The 18,269-nt window shown below is 46.7% G+C and overlaps 1 protein-coding gene across 1 annotated transcript in view; it reads right to left on the bottom strand.

Annotated features, from left to right (window-relative positions):
- FBXW4 (F-box and WD repeat domain containing 4) overlaps positions 1 to 18,269 on the bottom strand; it is a 106,486-nt gene that overhangs the window by 18,911 nt on the left and 69,306 nt on the right. Inside the window, exon 6 of the mRNA XM_029081290.1 lies at positions 7,383 to 7,448. Within this exon, the coding sequence (XP_028937123.1) occupies positions 7,383 to 7,448 (66 nt within the window). The remainder of the gene's footprint in view (positions 1 to 7,382; positions 7,449 to 18,269) is intronic.

Genomic DNA, 18,269 nt, shown 5'->3' with positions numbered 1-18,269 from the left:
GATACAGAAGAGGATGGGGGATGTGGTGAGAGTGGGGGATGTTGTCTCCACCATCTAACTCCTGGAAGGAACATGAAAGTGTTTGGGGATGGACAGAAAGTGGGGAGAGGACTCAGCGGGCTTTTTAAAAATGGCATTTATTAAGAGCTATGTGCTAAGCACTCAGTTAGGTACAAAGCTATCAGATTGGATACAGTCCCTGCCCCACATGGGACTCATGATCTATCTTATCCTCAGTTTACAGAGGAGGAACTGAGGCCTAGAGATGTGAAGTAACTTGCTTAAGGTCACACAGTAAGCCAGTTGCAGAGTGAAGACTAGAACCTGGATCTGAATTCAGGAAGAGAGATGGGGAGAAGAGACTAGGTCAAGACCTCCCTTGTATCCCAGACCTTGGGACAAGATAGTCCCAACCAGTCTCAGAGAATCCAGTCTTCCAGGCTGGCAGAATTGACACAATAACTTCTGCTGGCTAGTATCAAATATAAAATAACTTCCCTGGTTCTTCCTTAGATGAACTTTCATCTCTAAAGGCCTTTCCCTCACCCCAGGTCAATCAGGAGGCATACCTGCTGCCTCAAATAATGTTTATAAAAGTAGGAACTAACTTAGAGGCCCATTTTCAAACACAAAATATCATCAAGCTGAGAAGCCGAAGAGGAGACTTGGGACATGGCAGAGGTCTTTCATTCTTTGCTAACTGGACTTGGTCAAGCCCCAACAAAGGGGTCATGGGCCAAAGGTCTGCAGCCAGCAGCCCACAAACCACACCTGGCTCACCATACCCTTTCTCTTAATCCCCCAACTCATTTAAGTTTTTTTAGAGCCAAAAAAAAAATCCTGCAAAAATCTGCCTGCCCTTTGTAAACTGGCTTTGTGCTTCAAGAAAGTTCAGAGATGCAGTCCCGACCGAATTCGAATCCAGGATGTGCTGCTTCCAAGACGAACAGATGGGAAAAACCTTGATCATCCATTGCACTTCAGATGGCTCAGAGATCCTGCCCTCTAGAAGCAAATGCTGGTAGCGATGACATAGCCACAGGGCCGGGAACCAGAGGATGGCTTTCAACTGGGCTGTCGGCTTGAATATCACTAGTTCATGATCCAAAGCAGTCCTTGGCAGTGTGGAGGAGGAGAGTCAATGGGCCTGATGGTCTTCATGGGACCCCTATTTACTTGGAGGGAAAGTTAAATTACACATCTTTAGAAGTTTAAGAGTGTGTGTGTAGAAGCAGTGGAAAAGAAGTTAAAATATTTCCCTTTGTTTCCTTCCCTCCATTTTTTTTCACAATTATTTGGAAGTTCAGAAATGGAGCAGGGTAAGAGGGGTATTTCGTTCCTCCAGGTCAGTGCTGCAACCTCTGAAATATTAAACGCCCAAATACACTTCAGGATTGAAATAATCCCCTTGGATTATTAAGGGAATGATGCTGATAGGGTTAATTAGGCGTTGAGTTTGAAGTTAATGTGGTCATTGAAAGACCCTCTCAAAGAGCCCTGAGGATGCAGCTCTTAATGAAGTACACAATTCTTGGAGCAGATTCCCTATTTATCAGTGCGGGACAACACCCCCAAGCTTAGAGACTCCCCCATTCGGAAAGCCCCAACAGCGGAGTGTCTGACGAAAGTTTACTCCTTCATTATCCACTTCCAAATCCAATTCGGCATCATTCTCCTGCTTTAAAAAACAAACACTTCCCTGGAATGCACTACAGCTTTCCCCTCTCTCCTGCCCTCTGCCCCATAGGTTGCTCTGGTCCCTGCCTCAGCAGCTGCGTGGCCCTGTCTCTTCAACTGCTTCACGACCATTTGGAGCTTCAGTCTTTTTCTGTCTGGACACACTGCCTCCTCTGCTCTTTCCTTCCTTCTCTCTGGTTTGCAAAGATGTGTGGCAACCACCCCTGGATGATATACTCCTCCCTTAGATTGCAAGCTCCTCGAGGGCAGAGATTGGATCAACCAACTTTGTTGTACCGTACTCTTTCCAGCTTACAGTACAGCGCTCTGCACACAGTAAGCACTTAATAAATACCAGTGATTGATTGAATGGAGAGAAAAGACAAATACCATGGGTTTTATTACATAGGGTTAGAGTTTAAATGGCTTGAGTGCATCTCGGAGCATTAATAGTTTTCCTCCTCAAGCCACCTCACCTTGTGGAATCACTTGCTGTTCCTCTAAAATTCTGCTTGAAATACGTATTCTCAACAGTCCCACTCTCACCATCCTTTAGTGACAGATTTTGAAAAGTTCTTTGCCAACTGGAAGATCCTTACAATACCAAGGAAGAAGCTCCAAAAAAACTGCCACTCTAGTACTATTTTAAAAAGGAAATTTCAATGGGTAGGAAGTCAGAAGACGTGAGTTCCAGTACCCCCTCTTGTCCCTGATTGGCTGAACAAGGTGAGGCTATCACACTTCTCCGCTTTGGACATCAGTTTCCTCACTTTTAGTTTCCTCTTGGTCTCAATGGGATGATACTACAACTTAAGGGTTTCAAATGAAACCATGGATGATTGAGGAGAAGAGTCGGCTGAGGGAACTACTGCGGTGGAAATAAAAGAGACTGGGGAGGTAGAAGAGGAGTGAGGGGAGGAAGGGAAAAAAGAAGGTGGAGAAATGAGGAAGAAACTGGAGGAGGAACACTGAGTTCATAGCAGGAAACAGACACAGTACATAGCTTGTAACTGTTTTCTACAGTTAAGAGCCAGCAAGTATTAACAAGCACCATAAAGTGAAGAGCATGGCTTAGTGGAAAAAGCACACACTTGGGAGTCAGGGGTTGTGGGTTGTAATCCTGGCTCCACCACTTATCAGCTGTGTGACTTTGGGCAAGTCGCTTAACTTCTCTGGGCCTCAGATACCTCATCTGTAAAACGGGGATTAAGACTGTGAGCCCCACGTGGGACAACCTGATTACCATATATCTACCCCAGTGCATAGAACAGTACTTGGCACATAGTAAGCACTTAACACTTAACTTAACTTACCCTACTTAAAACTCACCTCCTCCAAGAGGCCTTCCCAGACTGAGCTCCTCTTCTCCCTCTACTCCCTCTACCACCCCCCCTTCACCTCTCCGTAGCTAAACCCTCTTTTCCCCCTTTCCCTCTGCTCCTCTCCCTCTCCCTTCCCATCCCCTCAGCACTGTACTCGTCCGCTCAACTGTATATATTTCCATTACCCTATTTATTTTGTTAATGAATTGTACATTGCCTTGATTCTATTTAGTTGCCATTGTTTTTACGAGATGTTCTTCCCCTTGACTCTATTTATTGCCATTGTTCTTGTCTGTCCGTCTCCCCTGATTAGACTGTAAGCCCGTCAAACGGCAGGGACTGTCTCTATCTGTTGCCGACTTGTTCATTCCAAGCGCTTAGTACAGTGCTCTGCACATAGTAAGCGCTCAATAAATACTATTGAATGAATGAATGAACAAATACCATCACTGTTATAAAGTGGGAAGGGCTCAAGCGTGGAATGCTTTAGAAATGGAGGAATTGATGCTTGAGTAAAGAGTAGGACAGAGAGAGCATATGAAGGAAGTCTGAAGAAGTGCAGGGAGAGGGAGTAAGTGCTGTGAGAGAGAGAAGTAGAAAATGACTCTGACCGTGGAGGTGTTTTTGTTTGTCACCCAGAAAGAGCTCAGGAGAAGAGGAAGAAAGTCTATGCCAATAGGGGAAAGGAAGACACATGAAGAGTCTCAAAGGGAAAGACAGGAGAATCATTAAACCATTTGTCAACTGGATTCCTGGATGATATCAATAAATAGCCAAAAGAGGCAATGGGGTGGGAACCTTAGACATCAATTTGTTGGGGATGCCACCCAGGGATGTCCCTACTGAGATTTAAATAATTGGAGGGGAAGAATGTGTTGCAAACTTGGGGAATAAGACAATTCAGGAGGGAAAAAGTACTAAGAGGAAATGACCCAGAATTGCTGGAAAGCATCTGCACAGAAACCATTCAAAAAAGTGAGGATAACGAATAAAAAATGGGGGCTGGAGACCACTCTAGGGGTAGAACTAAAGTGACACAGATACTAGAGAAGCCATGTGTCCTAGTCGATATAGCACAAGCCTGGGAGTCAGAGGAACGTGGTTTCTAATGTCAACTCCCCTAACTTGCCTGCTTTGTGACCTTGGGCAAGTTGCTTCATTTTTCGGTACCTCAGTTACCTCATCTGTAAGATGGAGACGAAGGCTGTGAGCCCCATGTGCGACAGGGACTGTGCCCAACCTGATTAACTTGCACCTATTCCAGCAGCTAGTCTAGTTCCTGGCACATAGTAAGTGCTTTACAAATACCATATTAAAAAAAACAACATACAGATAAGACCTGGGAGAGATTTGTGGTTTGGAAGGAGATGCAGTTGGGTGGGTAGCCAATCAATCAATAGTATTTATTGAGAACTTAATAATAATAATGATGGTATTTGTTAAGCGCTTACTATGTGCAAAGCACTGTTCTAAGCACGGGGGGGGGGGGGATACAAGGCGATCAGGTTGTCCCACGTGGGGCTCACAGTTTTAATCCCCATTTTACAGATGAGGTAACTGAAGCACAGACAAGTTAAGTGACTTGCCCGAAGTCACACAGCTGACAAGTGGCGGAGTCAGGATGTGTGCCGAGCACTGTACTAAACTCTTGGGAAAGTGATTGCAATGAAGTCTACAGACACACACAATCCCTGCCCACAAAAAGCTTACAGTCTAAGGGGACAGGGAGCCTAGGATCAGTCTGGGATTCTTCTTTATCCTGGTGGTTCCGAGAAGGTTCACGGAGCCGCAACCCCTCCGGCTCCAGGCAATCCTTCGGCTCAGGTGATCATGCAGTGAAATGTTTTCTGTGTGAAGAGCGGGGACGTAATAATGTGTGGTGCAAGAATATCACTGGTGCACTTGAAGTGGGAAATTGGGTTCTGGGTATTCCAGTTTCCCAGAGGCAGGCCACAGCATGCTGGTTACGAAGGAAGTGGGGGGCAGCCGGGCAATCAGTTGACGGACGGTAGAAAGACGGCCCAGAGTTAATAATAATAATAATAATGTTGGTATTTGTTAAGCGCTTACTATGTACCGAGCACTGTTCTAAGCGCTGGGGTAGACACAGGGGAATCGGGTTGTCCCACGTGGGGCTCACAGTCTTAATCCCCATTTTACAGATGAGGTAACTGAGGCACCGAGAAGTTAAGTGACTTGCCCAAAGTCACACAGCTGACAAATGGCCGAGCTGGGATTTGAACCCATGACCTCTGACTCCAAAGCCCGTGCTCTTTCCACTGAGCTACGCTGCTTCTCTGAGTTAAAAGTGGTGGCTGGAGGAACAATGCCAGGGTCCCAAGACTGTTCCGGAAAGGGAGAATCAAAGACTCCTGAAAGACAATGACCAGCATCTCAGGAACGAATAGGAGGGAATGAGAAGGATGAGAGGGATATTCAAGCAGCCCTCCACAAGACCGGCATCAGCCTCTGACCAGAAAAACCAGCATTGGACTAAAAGGCCAGTAGAGGGCCCAGGTGAAGAAATGGGGAAGGAAATGATGCCCCTTGAGCTCAACCAGAGTGTTCCTCATTGATAAGAGAGATAGATCACAACCCTCAAATCTACTACAGATATGTTTTCGGTGTTCCAAGTCCCCCTCTCCAAAAAAAGGTAGGAATGAGAATGGATGAGAAAAATAAAAAGAGAAAAGAAGGAATTAAAGGGGAAGAGAGCTGCATAAATCCTACAGGATTCAGGAGAGAGGGAGAGAATCTGGGAGAAACAGAGAAGAAACTCTCACATCATTGGCAGCAAAAAGGCTGTCTCTAACAGTCTGGTTCATGAAGTCTTTTTTAATATATACAGGTTATGTCTACCCTCCCCAACTGGGAACACGGGGTGTCCGGAGAGACTGGTTTTTATGGCCCAATAGAACAATAAGACCCTTGGGAATTAAAAAGCAGGTAGCGCGTCCACCTTCCAGGACCGCAGGGCTGGGAGAGGACTCTGAGTTTTCAATTGGGTGGACATTTTTATGGGACAATTTTAACGACTAAAAGGAAAGGGGAAATTGAGGCTTCCTTTTCCCCACTTGGGGATGACAGTACGAACAGCCAGCACTTAAAAAATGAAAAAAGAATCGGAACTCGGGAAGGAAAGGGGTAGAATAATGACAAAGAGTGGTGGGGGAAGGGGAGGAAAAATGAGGATGCCAAAGATAAAAAAAATTATCTTCTCAATAGCTTTTCTCCAGATCTGCATAAAATGGAATTTTAAAAGTCGGGGGAAATGGAAGCAAAGGTGACAGAGTGATTAAGAACAGAAAGCTACCATGGATCGGTGAGATACGACTCAGCCAGCATGAAGACCTACTGTTCAAAAGAAATAGGAAGTTTCAGGGGGTAGAGGGCAGCAAATCCTGCCCAAGGGCCAGACGTGGAGAGGAAGAAAAGACATAAGAACACCTGAGAGGAGAATTTCGCTCAACGGCAAAAGGCTTTGACAAGCAACCTGTGGAGGATTAGGCAATCCCAGAGATCAATGGGTGGGAGTGTAAGGCAAGGGGAAGTGGAGTGAAGAGAAAAGAGAGAGGTCAGAAGAGGAAAGGTTTCATGAGATTGTGAGCCAGGAATGAATACGTTGGGAGACAGCTCCAGCGGTGATTATTTCAGAGACAAGGCTGATCCTGAAAAAAAATAACTAGATAGGACAAATGACGAAAACCTCGCTTTTAAGGAAAGACCAAAGAAAACACCCACCAAAGGGGAATGAGAGCAAGGGGACCATAGAAACCGAGGGAGGAGAGAGGAAAACGGATGCAATTCTGAGCCAAAAATGAAAGACTAATCAATCAATTTATATTTACTGGGCACTGACTATGTGCAGAGCACTGTACTAAGCATTTGGGAGAGCACAATTTAACAGACTCATTCCCTGTCCTCAAAGAGCTTACAGTCTAGAGGGGGAGACACATATGAATAAAGTTTAGACAACTGAAAGGCATAAAGAATGATAAGGAAAGGACCTAGAGAAACAAATCTATAAATGCTTTAGAGACTTTCTTTCTGCATCTGCAGGCTTCCCCAGCAAAGAACCGGGAATAGAAAGGATCTGGTGAACACGCAAGGCTTGATACTACCCAGAAAAGGTTCTAGATTCAGACTGCTCTGATTACAGTCATTGTTACAATTAATTATACATTAAAATGTCTCTGTTACAAATGATTAACTGCCCTCGATTGAAGAGGGTGGTGGATAAAAGGAAACAGGGATAGGTTTCATGGATAGTTCAGAATGCATTTCACTTGGAGGTAGAATCGGATAGGATGTGCTCTTTCAACCCGCTCCTCTTTTCCTTCCACCCCCTCCATGGAAGTTGGCTGGCTCTGGAATCTCTCTTACCTGGTGAGGTCCCAGATTCTTAGGGGTGAGATGTGTCCACAACAAGCTGTCCCCGTCACAAAAGAACTGCCAAACAAAGGAACAACAGAGTTAGGCCCGGCCTGTCAGGACACGCGGAGGAAACGGCTCTGGGATCTGGAATGCTCTCCTAATTCTCCAGGGGATAAAGGGGTTAAGCTGCCATTCTGCCCCAGAAGGCAAAAAGCAGCCAAAGGAATTATATTTGTGGGGGACGATGCTGCAGTGGCATAGAGCCAAATGAGCATGGTCATTATCAACTTTAAAAGTATTAACTTTCCACGCCGAATAGTATCTATAATGCTAAGCATTGGAAGGTAGGATGGTTTGCCCTTTATGAACTTACATTCTAAAATTCTTAGGCACTAGGACATACATATTACAAGACACACTCTTTTCTTTTTTTAATAGTATTTGTTAAGGGCTTACTTTGTGCCAGGCACTCTGCTAAGTGCTGGGATAGATACAGTCCATGTCCCACATGGGATTCGCAGTTTTAATCCCCACTTTACAGATGAGGTAACTGAGACGCAGGCAAGTTAACTGACTTGCCCAAGGTCACAGCGCAACAGAATCTTTTGACTCCCAGGCTCATGCTCTTTCCACTAGGCCATGCTGCTTCCCATTCTCCTGTGACTGTACGAGTCAAGAGGACTCTGTTTACATACACCCACCCACACCCACACACACAGATAGCATTTCTGTCTTTTGCACTCTAGATCCCTGACATACCAGGGCCTGGGGCACAGGGTGCTATGGCCCCAGTTAATGGAAGATTGGCAAGGGTGAGGGAAGAACAGTCCATGACTTTCCAAGGATTTTTTTTTAAAGTTAGTTTTGAGGATTTTCCCAGAGAACTGCTGCTCTGTGGGGGAAATCCCTGAGAATTAACTTCAAATTTTTAAAAAAGGAAGGAAATCAAGGCTCCTCTCCTGCTCACCCCCTCCAGTCCCCCTGCTATTTGGAATGACAGAGTTCAGTCCACAGCACCCTAAGTGACAACTTGTCATGGCCTCAGAAACTCACGGGAATTGTACAGGGGGAAGGAATTGTCACTTTGTGAGGGCAAAGGATCTTCAGGAGGTCTTCAAAGAAGGGAAGGGAGGGGGGACCTGTGGGGCTTGAAGGCATTCCAAGAAAATGGAATGCCAGGAAAGAAGGCCCTGAACTGGGGGGAGGGGGATGATGGGAGATTAGAATGGAGGACCCAGGGGAGGCTGAGGGCTCTTGCTGAAAGATCGTGAGGTTCAGAGTGAGGTGTGATGAGTAACGGGCTGCCACTACAGGAGTCTCAGGAAAGGGATTGCAAGACCAAATACAGGAGAGAAAGAGAGCTGGGTGCTTTTCACATTTGTGAAGCAGGTATTCTGGCAAGCCTGAATTTCACTAGCCTCACTCTATGTAACCAGTTCAGGGTCACCCAAGTAGCAAAGTCAGGTATGGAGGGGTGGGAAAAAAACAGACAAAAATCTGAAAACTGATTAGGACACTTTGAACTGTAGAAACCCAAAGTTCTGGGTGTGTAAACATGACAGAATGGCAAAGAAAGAACATTCCAATTGGCTTCGATGCAAGAAACAAGGCACTGAATCTGGGAAGGCAAGCCAAGCCGCTCAACTGAGGTGGCGTATGTGCTTGCAGCTGGGATTTTTTAGGCACATCACATGGCCAGTTCAGTCGCACGACCTGTCCACAACGCAGTCATCCTGACTGGTGCTACTTTTTGGCCATGGGAAATGCTTTGGGGTTGTTATGATTGTTCGATGACTTATAAATTGGAGAAGATAGAATAAGAACAGAATGTTAAGAATCTTTTTCATCAGTGGCACCTTCGAGCAAGCCCAAGACATTCACCACTGCTTTGCAGAGCAGGTTAATGGCAGACCTAGAATTAGAACCCATTCTTAGTTCCCGAATGAACTGCTTCCCTGCTAGATGGCCGTAGGGAAGACTCATCTCCTTAATTCAAACCGCATGTTCAGTCTGTCACCAAATCCTGTGGGTTCTCTCTTCACAACATATCTAGACTCTGCCCCTTCCTTCCCATCTAAAAATTGCTACCAGGCTGATCCTAAGCACTTATCATATCCCGCCTCGACTACTGCATTAGCCTCTTTGCTGACCTCCCTGCCTCCTGTCTCTCCATACTTCACTCTGCTGCCCAGATCATTTGTCTAAAATAGAACACTCAGACCAGGCCTCCTCACTCCTCTAAAACTTCCAGTGGCTGCTCGCCTACCTCCACAGCAAACACAAACTCCTTACCAACAGCTTGAAGGCACTCATTCAGCTCTCCCATCCTACCATAATTTACTAAGCTCTTACTGCCACCCAACCTGCAAACTTCGCTCCTCTAATCCCAACCTACTCATTGCAGCTGGATCTAGTCTTGTCTCACCACTGACCCTTTGCCTACATCCTCTCTCTGGCCTGGAACTCCCTTCCCCTTCATATCTGTCTGCCTGCCACTCTCTCCACCTTCATTCATTCATTCATTAGTATTTATTGAGTGCTTACTATGTGCAGAGCACTGTACTAAGCGCTTGGAATGTACAAATCGGTAACAGATAGAGACAGTCCCTGCCCTCTGACGGGCCTACAGTCTAATCGGGGGAGACATACAGACAAGAACAATAGCAATAAATAGAATCAAGCCCTACCAAAATCACACCTTCTCCAAGAGGCCTTCGCTGAGCAAGTCCTCATCTCCTCTAATTGCTCTCCCTTCTGTGATCCCTATGCACTTGGATCTACACCCCTTAAGCGCTTGATATTCACCCTACTCAGCCCCACAATGTTAGGTACAATTATGCCTGCTGTTACATCATACTCCCCCAAGCACTTAGTATAGGGAGTTGCACACAGTAAGTGCTCAGTAAATACGATTGAATGAATATCCATATACTCTCCCACTTCCCCTACCCATAATTTATTTGAATGTTTGCCTACCCCTCTAGACTGCAAGCTCCTTGTGGGCAGGTATCATAACTACCATCTCCATCATACTGCACTTATTGTACTCTCCCACGCACACAATAAGCACTGATTGACTGATAGAGAGGCCAGTTGCCCCATCTTACCCCAGCAGTTTGGTTTTCTCCAGATCTGACCCCATAAAGCACGGACATAACTAGTTCCGATACAGTATCGGATTTTTTTTCATTTCTTTTTAGTGTTGAATTTTGTGAAATCCATACACTCTCGCAAAATGGTTCCTGTGACATCATCCTATTCTGCTATGTGCCTGGCGTAACACAAATTACATCCCACATATCTCCTGGCCTGGTATACAGGAGCACCATTAGGGGCCACTCTATCAGAGGGGCAGAGAGAGAGAGAGAGAGAAAGAGAGAGGGCAGAGGAACACTGGGCTTGGACAACAAAGCAGCAAACAAGAGCAGTTGAAAGCAGCTGAAGTCGCCGGCTTCCAAAAGGAGCCCCAGGGCAGGAGTTGTGTCCCTGCATGTTCGCCACAGCACCGGACACAGGCCGGAGCTCCGGATGGCACTCGGCACAGAACAGACAGCAATAATGATACGTTAGCAACACGGAGACAACGGCTTGTCCGCACTCGGAACTTGTTGGAGGCCCTACTTCTTGTCTGAACATTCACCCCCCACGCCTGACGGCAGAGACCTCTGAGTAGGGGGTCTCGGCCCGGGGCACTGATTTTACAGTCAGAAATTTAGCGTGGGTTTGGGATTTTCAAACCCCAGCTAAGTCATCATCTGGAGCCAAGATCTCAGGTCTCTTGCCCACAACCAATTCTCCCCCGATTAGACTGTAAGCCCGTCAAACGGCAGGGACTGTCTCTATCTGTTGCCGACTTGTTCATCCCAAGCGCTTAGTACAGTGCTCTGCACATAGTAAGCGCTCAATAAATACTATTGAATGAACCAATTCTTCAGGCCACGTGACCCCCGCCCCCGATCTCCCCTCTCCCTCTCAATGGAGGAAAAGAGCAGGTTTCAAAGTGGAAATACCGGCATCTTCTGACCCATAGAGCGGCGCCAAACCAGCCTCTCAAATGACTCTGCAATTGACCCCCAATTGAGGAAGCAGCATTCTAGCCCCCCAACTACAAAGTCTAAGAGGTGTTGCCCCTTTCCACCCCCACAATTTTTTTTTCTTTAGTATAATCCATTAATAACTGGTAAAGCCAATTACTGTGGTTGGAAACATAATAGCCGCTTGGAAACCATTCAAGCAGGCAATTGGGTTCTTAAGATTTTGAGGGGAGGCAAGAAAAAAAAAAAAAGAAAAAAATACATCAGCCCAGACACACAAGCATTTCTTAAGGTCTGTGGCAAACCTCTTTGACTGGGGCCACAGGTCTAAATTAGCGTCAAGGTAAGTCAATAGGGAGGGCGATGGGAGGAGCCTGAAACTTTAATCCCTGCCACTCCAGCAACTCTGACCTCCCAGTAAGTCTGTGGTAGGGATTTTAAGACCCATCTCTCCTGAACCCATCCTCATCTCTGCCTCCCTCACTCACCTGAGCACTGGCCAACTATTCTGGGATGCAAGGGGGGGTCTTCCTTTCCTCTTATTTCATTTGGTCTCCTCTGCTGAATGGTTGGGTAGGCTCTAGAGTTGATACCATAACCTGTGACTTTCTCTTTTTCGGTCATTTCTTCCTTCTGCCCTGTTAACTCCATACCGGTCTATAATAGGGATATTACACTTCTGGATGACTTAATGGAAAGTCCACAGGCCTGGGATCTAATCCCGGCTCTGTTATTTGCCCGTTTTGATCTAATCCCGGCTCTGTTACTTGCCCGTTTTGTGACCTTGGGCAAGTAATGACTTCCCTTTGCCTCAGTTTCCTCCTTTTAGATTGGAGATTCAATACCTGTTCTCCCTTCTACTTAGACTGTGAGCCCTATATGGCCTGGGGACTGTGTCTGACACTTTCTTTTATCTACCCCAATGCTTAGTATAGTGTTTGGCACAGAGTAAGTGCTTAGCAGATATCCTATTATTAATTACAATAATACTTATAATAATAATACTAAAACAACGTTTTTTGTATTAACCACTTACTCTGTGTCAAACACTGTTCTAAGTGCTGGGATAGGCACAAGATAATTTGGTCAGACATAGACGCTGTCCCACATGAGGCTCATGGTCTATGTAGGAGGGAGAAAAGGTATCCCCATTTTACAGTTGAGGAAGCTAAGGCACAGAGAAATTAACTGACTTGTCCAAGGTTACACAGCAAGTAGCTGGCAGAGCCAGGATTGGGATTCAGGTCTTTTTGACTCCCAGGCCTGCTCTCTCCACTTGACCAAGCTGCTTCTCAACTTCTACTCCGCTTGAACCTCTCAAGACTGTGAGCCCGTTGCTGGGAAGGGACTGTCTCTATCTGTTGTCAAATTATACATTCCAAGTGCTTAGTACAGTGCTCTGCACACGGTAAGCGCTCAATAAATACAACTGAATGAATGAATGAACTTCCAGGCAGGATTTGCAAATGCAATTGGGAAGTTAGATTCCCTTTGCAATATGCATGGAGGAGATTCAAACAGGCTTGATGCAGCTCCGGCCCTCGGGGCAGCCATACTATTGGTGACTATGGGTTGGGTTTTGTTAATGATAAGGGAGGGACGGGCTCATCTTCAGACTCAAGGCCCAAACTAGTACTGCTGTTTCATCTGCTCCTCTTAGAGGCTAGTGTCAGTGATCCAACTTCCTAGGCGCTTTATGTTTCTTCAGCTGAGGGCATATAGCTTTGAGGGGTCAGAAAGAAAGGCACAGCAATCTTTGCAGAAAAGGCGAATGAAAATCCGCCATGTGCAAAACCCCAGGGGCACCCAATCACAGACTGGAGTGGGAAGGGTGGAATCCCATTGTGTTCTCTGCTGAACTGAACTTTCTGTTGCCTGGAGTTGGGAGAGTTGGAGCCAAGGCGTCTAATGAAATGCAAGCACTCTGAGCTAAACTGGTTGCAGGAGACTTCCAGTGAGATTCGGGAACCCAGCCTTGGAGTCTCCCACTTTAAGAAGTCTTAGAGAGTTAGACCAAAAAAAGGACCCAAAGAGGGATTATTGGAGAGTTGGGACAGATTCCTCCAGGGGATAGAGTGTTCACCATGGAGGTGGGTGGACTCCGGCAACACAGATTCACACGGAAGGCATGTGAAATACGCTAGCAGCACCTAAAAACCAACCATGAACAGTAGCCGCCCTCCGCCCTCACAAACACACACACACAGACTCCACATTTTAGCTGCTAGGCATAAGGGGCAGCTGCTTCACGTCCACCGCCCTCAGGAGCATTCCCCACACCCTCCCCTAACAATTAATAATAATAAAAATTGTGGTATTTTGTTAAGTGTTTACTATGTGCCAGGTACTGTACTAAGTGCTGGGGTAGATATAAGGTAATTGGGGAGGATACAGTCCCTGTTTTACACTGGGCTCACGGTCTTAATCCCCACTTTACAGATGAGGTAACTGAGGCGCAGAGAAGTTAAGTGACTTACCCAAAGTCGAACAGCAGGCAAGAGGCGGAGCTGGGATTAGAACCCAGGTCCTTCTAACACCCAGGCTCTATCCACTAAGTCACGGTTGATTCAACATAGGGTTCACTATGGCCATTCCTACAGGATACACCCCCAGCCCCAGATCTTACGTACGCCATGGTCTCTACTGAGCTAAAAATCAACCTGGCCATGAAAGGGAGGGGGCCTGTGCCTGAAGGAATAGACCTAGCCAAGCTTTGGGAAGAGTAAGAAGTGATAAACTCTGCCCAGGAGCTCCTCCCATCTTCCTCTAGTACAGGCCCACAAGAGCCTTGATTGTACTTGAGGCTCTGCCCAGAACAACGGTTCCTATAAACAAAGTTTCTTCTCCATCCAACCCATCCTTTCCCCGGACAATGTCCCTCCCACATCACCCACAGATCCCTGCCTTGGGATTCAGGCTCTGCTCATTCTACATCCATTCTAGGATCAGGTCAGCTCACCCCAGCTCCACTCTGGCTGAGCCCCTTCCCTCCCCGCCTTGAAGATTATCACCAGGAGTAGGGTCGGAGGGCAGGTAAACGGGAAGAGTCAGGGAGCCCCCCCCCCCCCCCGCCGGGAAGAATGAGGCTCACAAGGGCCGAGAAGAGCTTGGGAGGATCAGAGGTAGGAGATGACGCGCAGAAGTCCGTAGACTGTGAGCTCGTGTGGGCAGGGAATGTGTCTGTTTATTGGTGTAAATGTCCTCTCCCAAGCGCTTAGTACAGTGCTCTGTGGACAATAAGCACTCAGTAAATAAGATTGAATGAATGAATGAGAAGGAGAGGGAGCAGTGGCAGGACCCCCACGGAGGAGGCACAGGCGGCAGAGGTTCTCAAAAAGCGGCTGCTGTGAGCCCAGGCTTGGAGGCTGCATATCTTTTGAGTCAGTGCTGACACACTTTGGCAAGGGAGGCCATCGGAGCTGTCAAATCATTCACCAACATGCCCATCAAGTGCATTCAGTTCTCTCCAACCCGCACTGGCATTTTAATTACTGTTGGGTAAACTAATTTGTACAAATGAAGGCAACTCCGCCTAATAGAATATGCAAGCTCTCTGACCTCTGACAGGCACTGACACAAGATACAAAGGCAGACGAAGAAGGCTTTTTATCTGAGCCTTATTACTCTCTATTACTCCAATTAGTCAGGCTCCAGTGCTCCTAATTGGGGGAAAAATTGCAATTAAATCAATTTTTGATGGGCTGCAAGTGGGCTCCCGAACCGCCTCGCCTGTGAAACACTGATATTATAGCACCAAAGGTCAAAGTCCTCACTGGCACCTGTGGGTCCCCCCCCTCGATTTTCCTCTGTCCCCTCCCTAAATACCTCACTGAACCCCCTGCCCCTGCCAGCTCAGCCAGTGAAGACAGAGAGGAGGGAATCATTAGAACATGTCAGGTCTCATCGCCACTGCCGCCGTCCCGCTAACCTCCACGGTTGACATCATTATGGAAGGTAATTCCCGCAGCGTGAATATAGTGCGAAGGTCACACAAACTTGGTGCGGCTCCCACTCCGAGGCCGGGGGCCGTTGGCGGGGAGGGACGCAGGGAGGATGGAGGTGATGTGGGGGTGGAGGGGAGCAGCTGCAAAAAGTAACGACATTGGGAGGAAGGGAGAGGCAGGATGGGGAAGAGGCAGAAATGGAAATAACGAAACAGGGAGACGGGGTGGTTGGGGGAGGACAGAGACAAAGAGATAGAGAATGGAGACACCGACCGTCAGATTTTCATTTCTCACTCGGTGTTCTTCTCCATACCCCTGCCTGCAAAGAGATGTGGAGGAACAAGAAGCCATTGTAGGGAAAGAAGAGAGAGACCATTTGCCTCTCTCAGTGAGTCTCTCCCCGCCTTGCATTCCCATGCTAAGGTTACCCTGTCTGGGCACTCTGAAACAGAGTAGGAAATCACTGGACTGTAAGCTCCCCTCTGGACTGTAAGCTTGTTGTGGGTAGGGAGTCAACCAATCTGTTACGTTATACTCTCTCCCAAGTGCTCAGTAGCATGCTCTGAATACAGTAAGCACTTAAAAAATAGGATTGATGGATTGATTGGAAAGAGTTGCAGCTCCACGGATCTTAAGCACTGGCTTAACAGGAGCACCGCACCCACTCACTGGCCTTCCCATCCACACCCCAACTTCTGGCCTAATGGTTAGAGCACAGGCCTGGGAGTCAGAAGGTCATGGGTTCTAATCCTGACTCCACCACTTGTCTGCTATATGACAATGGGCAAGTCACTTAACTTCTTTATGCCTCAGTTTCCTCATCTGTAAAATGGGGATTAAGACAGTGAGCCCCGTGTGGGACAGGGACTGCAACCCAATTATCTTGTATCTACCCCAGCACTTAGAATAGTTCCTGGTGCATAGAAAACACTTAAATATCATAATTATTATTATTATTATTACTGTTTTCCTCTAGAGATAGCAAGAGAGACTTCTGGTTGGTACATAGATTGACTACCCAAGGTCAGCGTAACTGTCCGAGAGCCTCTGAGAGAAGATGAGAGGATAGTACACTGGGTTCTCCATGGGACCCGGTGTATCCTCTGATCCCTCAAGGGAGAAGGCAGTCAGCCAGGTGTCCACCAATAATATTAAAAGACACAATTGCACTAACCCTGCAGAATAAGCATGCTGAAGCACACCCACGGTTAATATGCTTTCAACAAACTCATCTGGTTCCATCTGGGCTGCTCTGAGGTTGGGACTTTTATTTGCTCGAAGAAACATGGCTTGAGACTCTGTATCTTGTTCTCATTACACATTTGGCAAGGCTCACCTGGCCAGGGCCTACTCATGACCCAGTTATAGACTGTTTACCAGCCTTGAAGCTTCGGCCTGTTGAGAAAGGCAATTCCCACACACAGACCCAGGTACTGGAAAGCTCTGTAGTTTGTTCTTGGGGAATGATGTGGTCCCAATTTAACTATGGAAAGAAGGGGAATAAAATGACTCAAGATGGTCACCACACTTCAGTGTGGCATGTTCATTTAGCCCCCTTCCATCACACTGCTTCTCCTCCCCAACACCACTTGGTCCCAGCACCCAGAAGCCCAATTCACCTTCAGGCAAGAACGCCACGTCTTCCGCAGAGCAGCTTGAAATCCAATGCTTGGGTGACGGAAAAACCAAACCCAACTCTCTGCAGTCCTTGTGCTTCAAATCAAGTTTCAAGCCTGAATCCAAAGTTCTCAGATCCCTCTGAAATTTGATTTCCTTCTCTATATTTCTCCCAGGAATCCTGGGCTTGGGACTGCTTCTTGCTTGATCTCAAACTTGTATTGAGAGTGCTCTCTTAAGTGGGGGCCAGCAGAAATTTAGATAACAACAATAATAAAAATAATAATTGTGGCATTTGTTAAATGCTTACTAGGTGCCAAGCATTGAACTAAGCCCTGGGGAAGATACAATATCAGCAGATCAGACCCAAGTCCTGTCCCCCTTGAGGATCACGATCTAAGAAGTGATAGCAGCTATTTTATCCCCATTTTACCAATGAGGAAACTGAAGCACAGAGAAGTGAAGTGACTTTCCCAAGGTCACACAGTAGGCAAATGACAGAGCTTAGATTAGAACCAAGGTCCCCTGACCCCCAGGCCAGGGGGTAACCCTCACGGTTCCTCTCCTCAACCTTCTCTTGGCTCTGGCTAGGTCCACCCCTTCTCTCCCATTCCCTGTTGAGGTCGAGCAACTGCTCAACGAGGATGGATGGCTGAGAAGGAATAGAGGAAAGAAACATCAAGAAATAATGGTTTTTTAACAGTCGGAATTAAAATATTACTTTCCAAATGGATGCAGAATAAAGTGCCTAGTCATGGGGGGGTTTTGAAAATTGTAAGCCATAACAGCAATAAAAATAATAATTATAACAAAATGGGGGCATTTGAAAATTTTAAGTCATCATCATCATCATAAAATAATAAATAATACCTATTTAACCCCTGCTGAATATGTAGCCCTCACTAAGACTCCTGACTAGTTCAGACCCCCATGAGGAGGCTCTGAAAAATTCCCCCCTGCCTGGAATCAGAAACTCGTCTAGTACTCTTCCACCACTGAAATTAACTCAGGAACTTCCTACTCCTAACAACCATGTCTTTGAAAGTTTGACACCAAACTATCTTCCTGAATTCAAAAAACAATCTTTTCTCGATGAGGTGTTCAAACTGGTTTCATTATTAGGGGGTGGGTAAGATGTATAGGGAGACCACCAGTGCTCAGGCTGAATGAACTCCCTACAGGGGACGAGGCTCTGGACACCAGCTGGTTAGGATGGGGTCTTGTCCGAGCCCTGAGCCGCAAACACGACAGGATTATGGCTCGAGACTACTCGGGCTCCTGGTCCCTCAAGCCACAAACAT

The sequence above is a fragment of the Ornithorhynchus anatinus genome, chromosome 16 (assembly GCF_004115215.2).
Source record: "Ornithorhynchus anatinus isolate Pmale09 chromosome 16, mOrnAna1.pri.v4, whole genome shotgun sequence".
Classification (NCBI taxonomy): Eukaryota; Metazoa; Chordata; class Mammalia; order Monotremata; family Ornithorhynchidae; genus Ornithorhynchus; species Ornithorhynchus anatinus.
The sequence above is the reverse complement of the archived record's forward strand: the minus strand, read 5'-3'. Positions and strand labels throughout refer to the sequence as shown.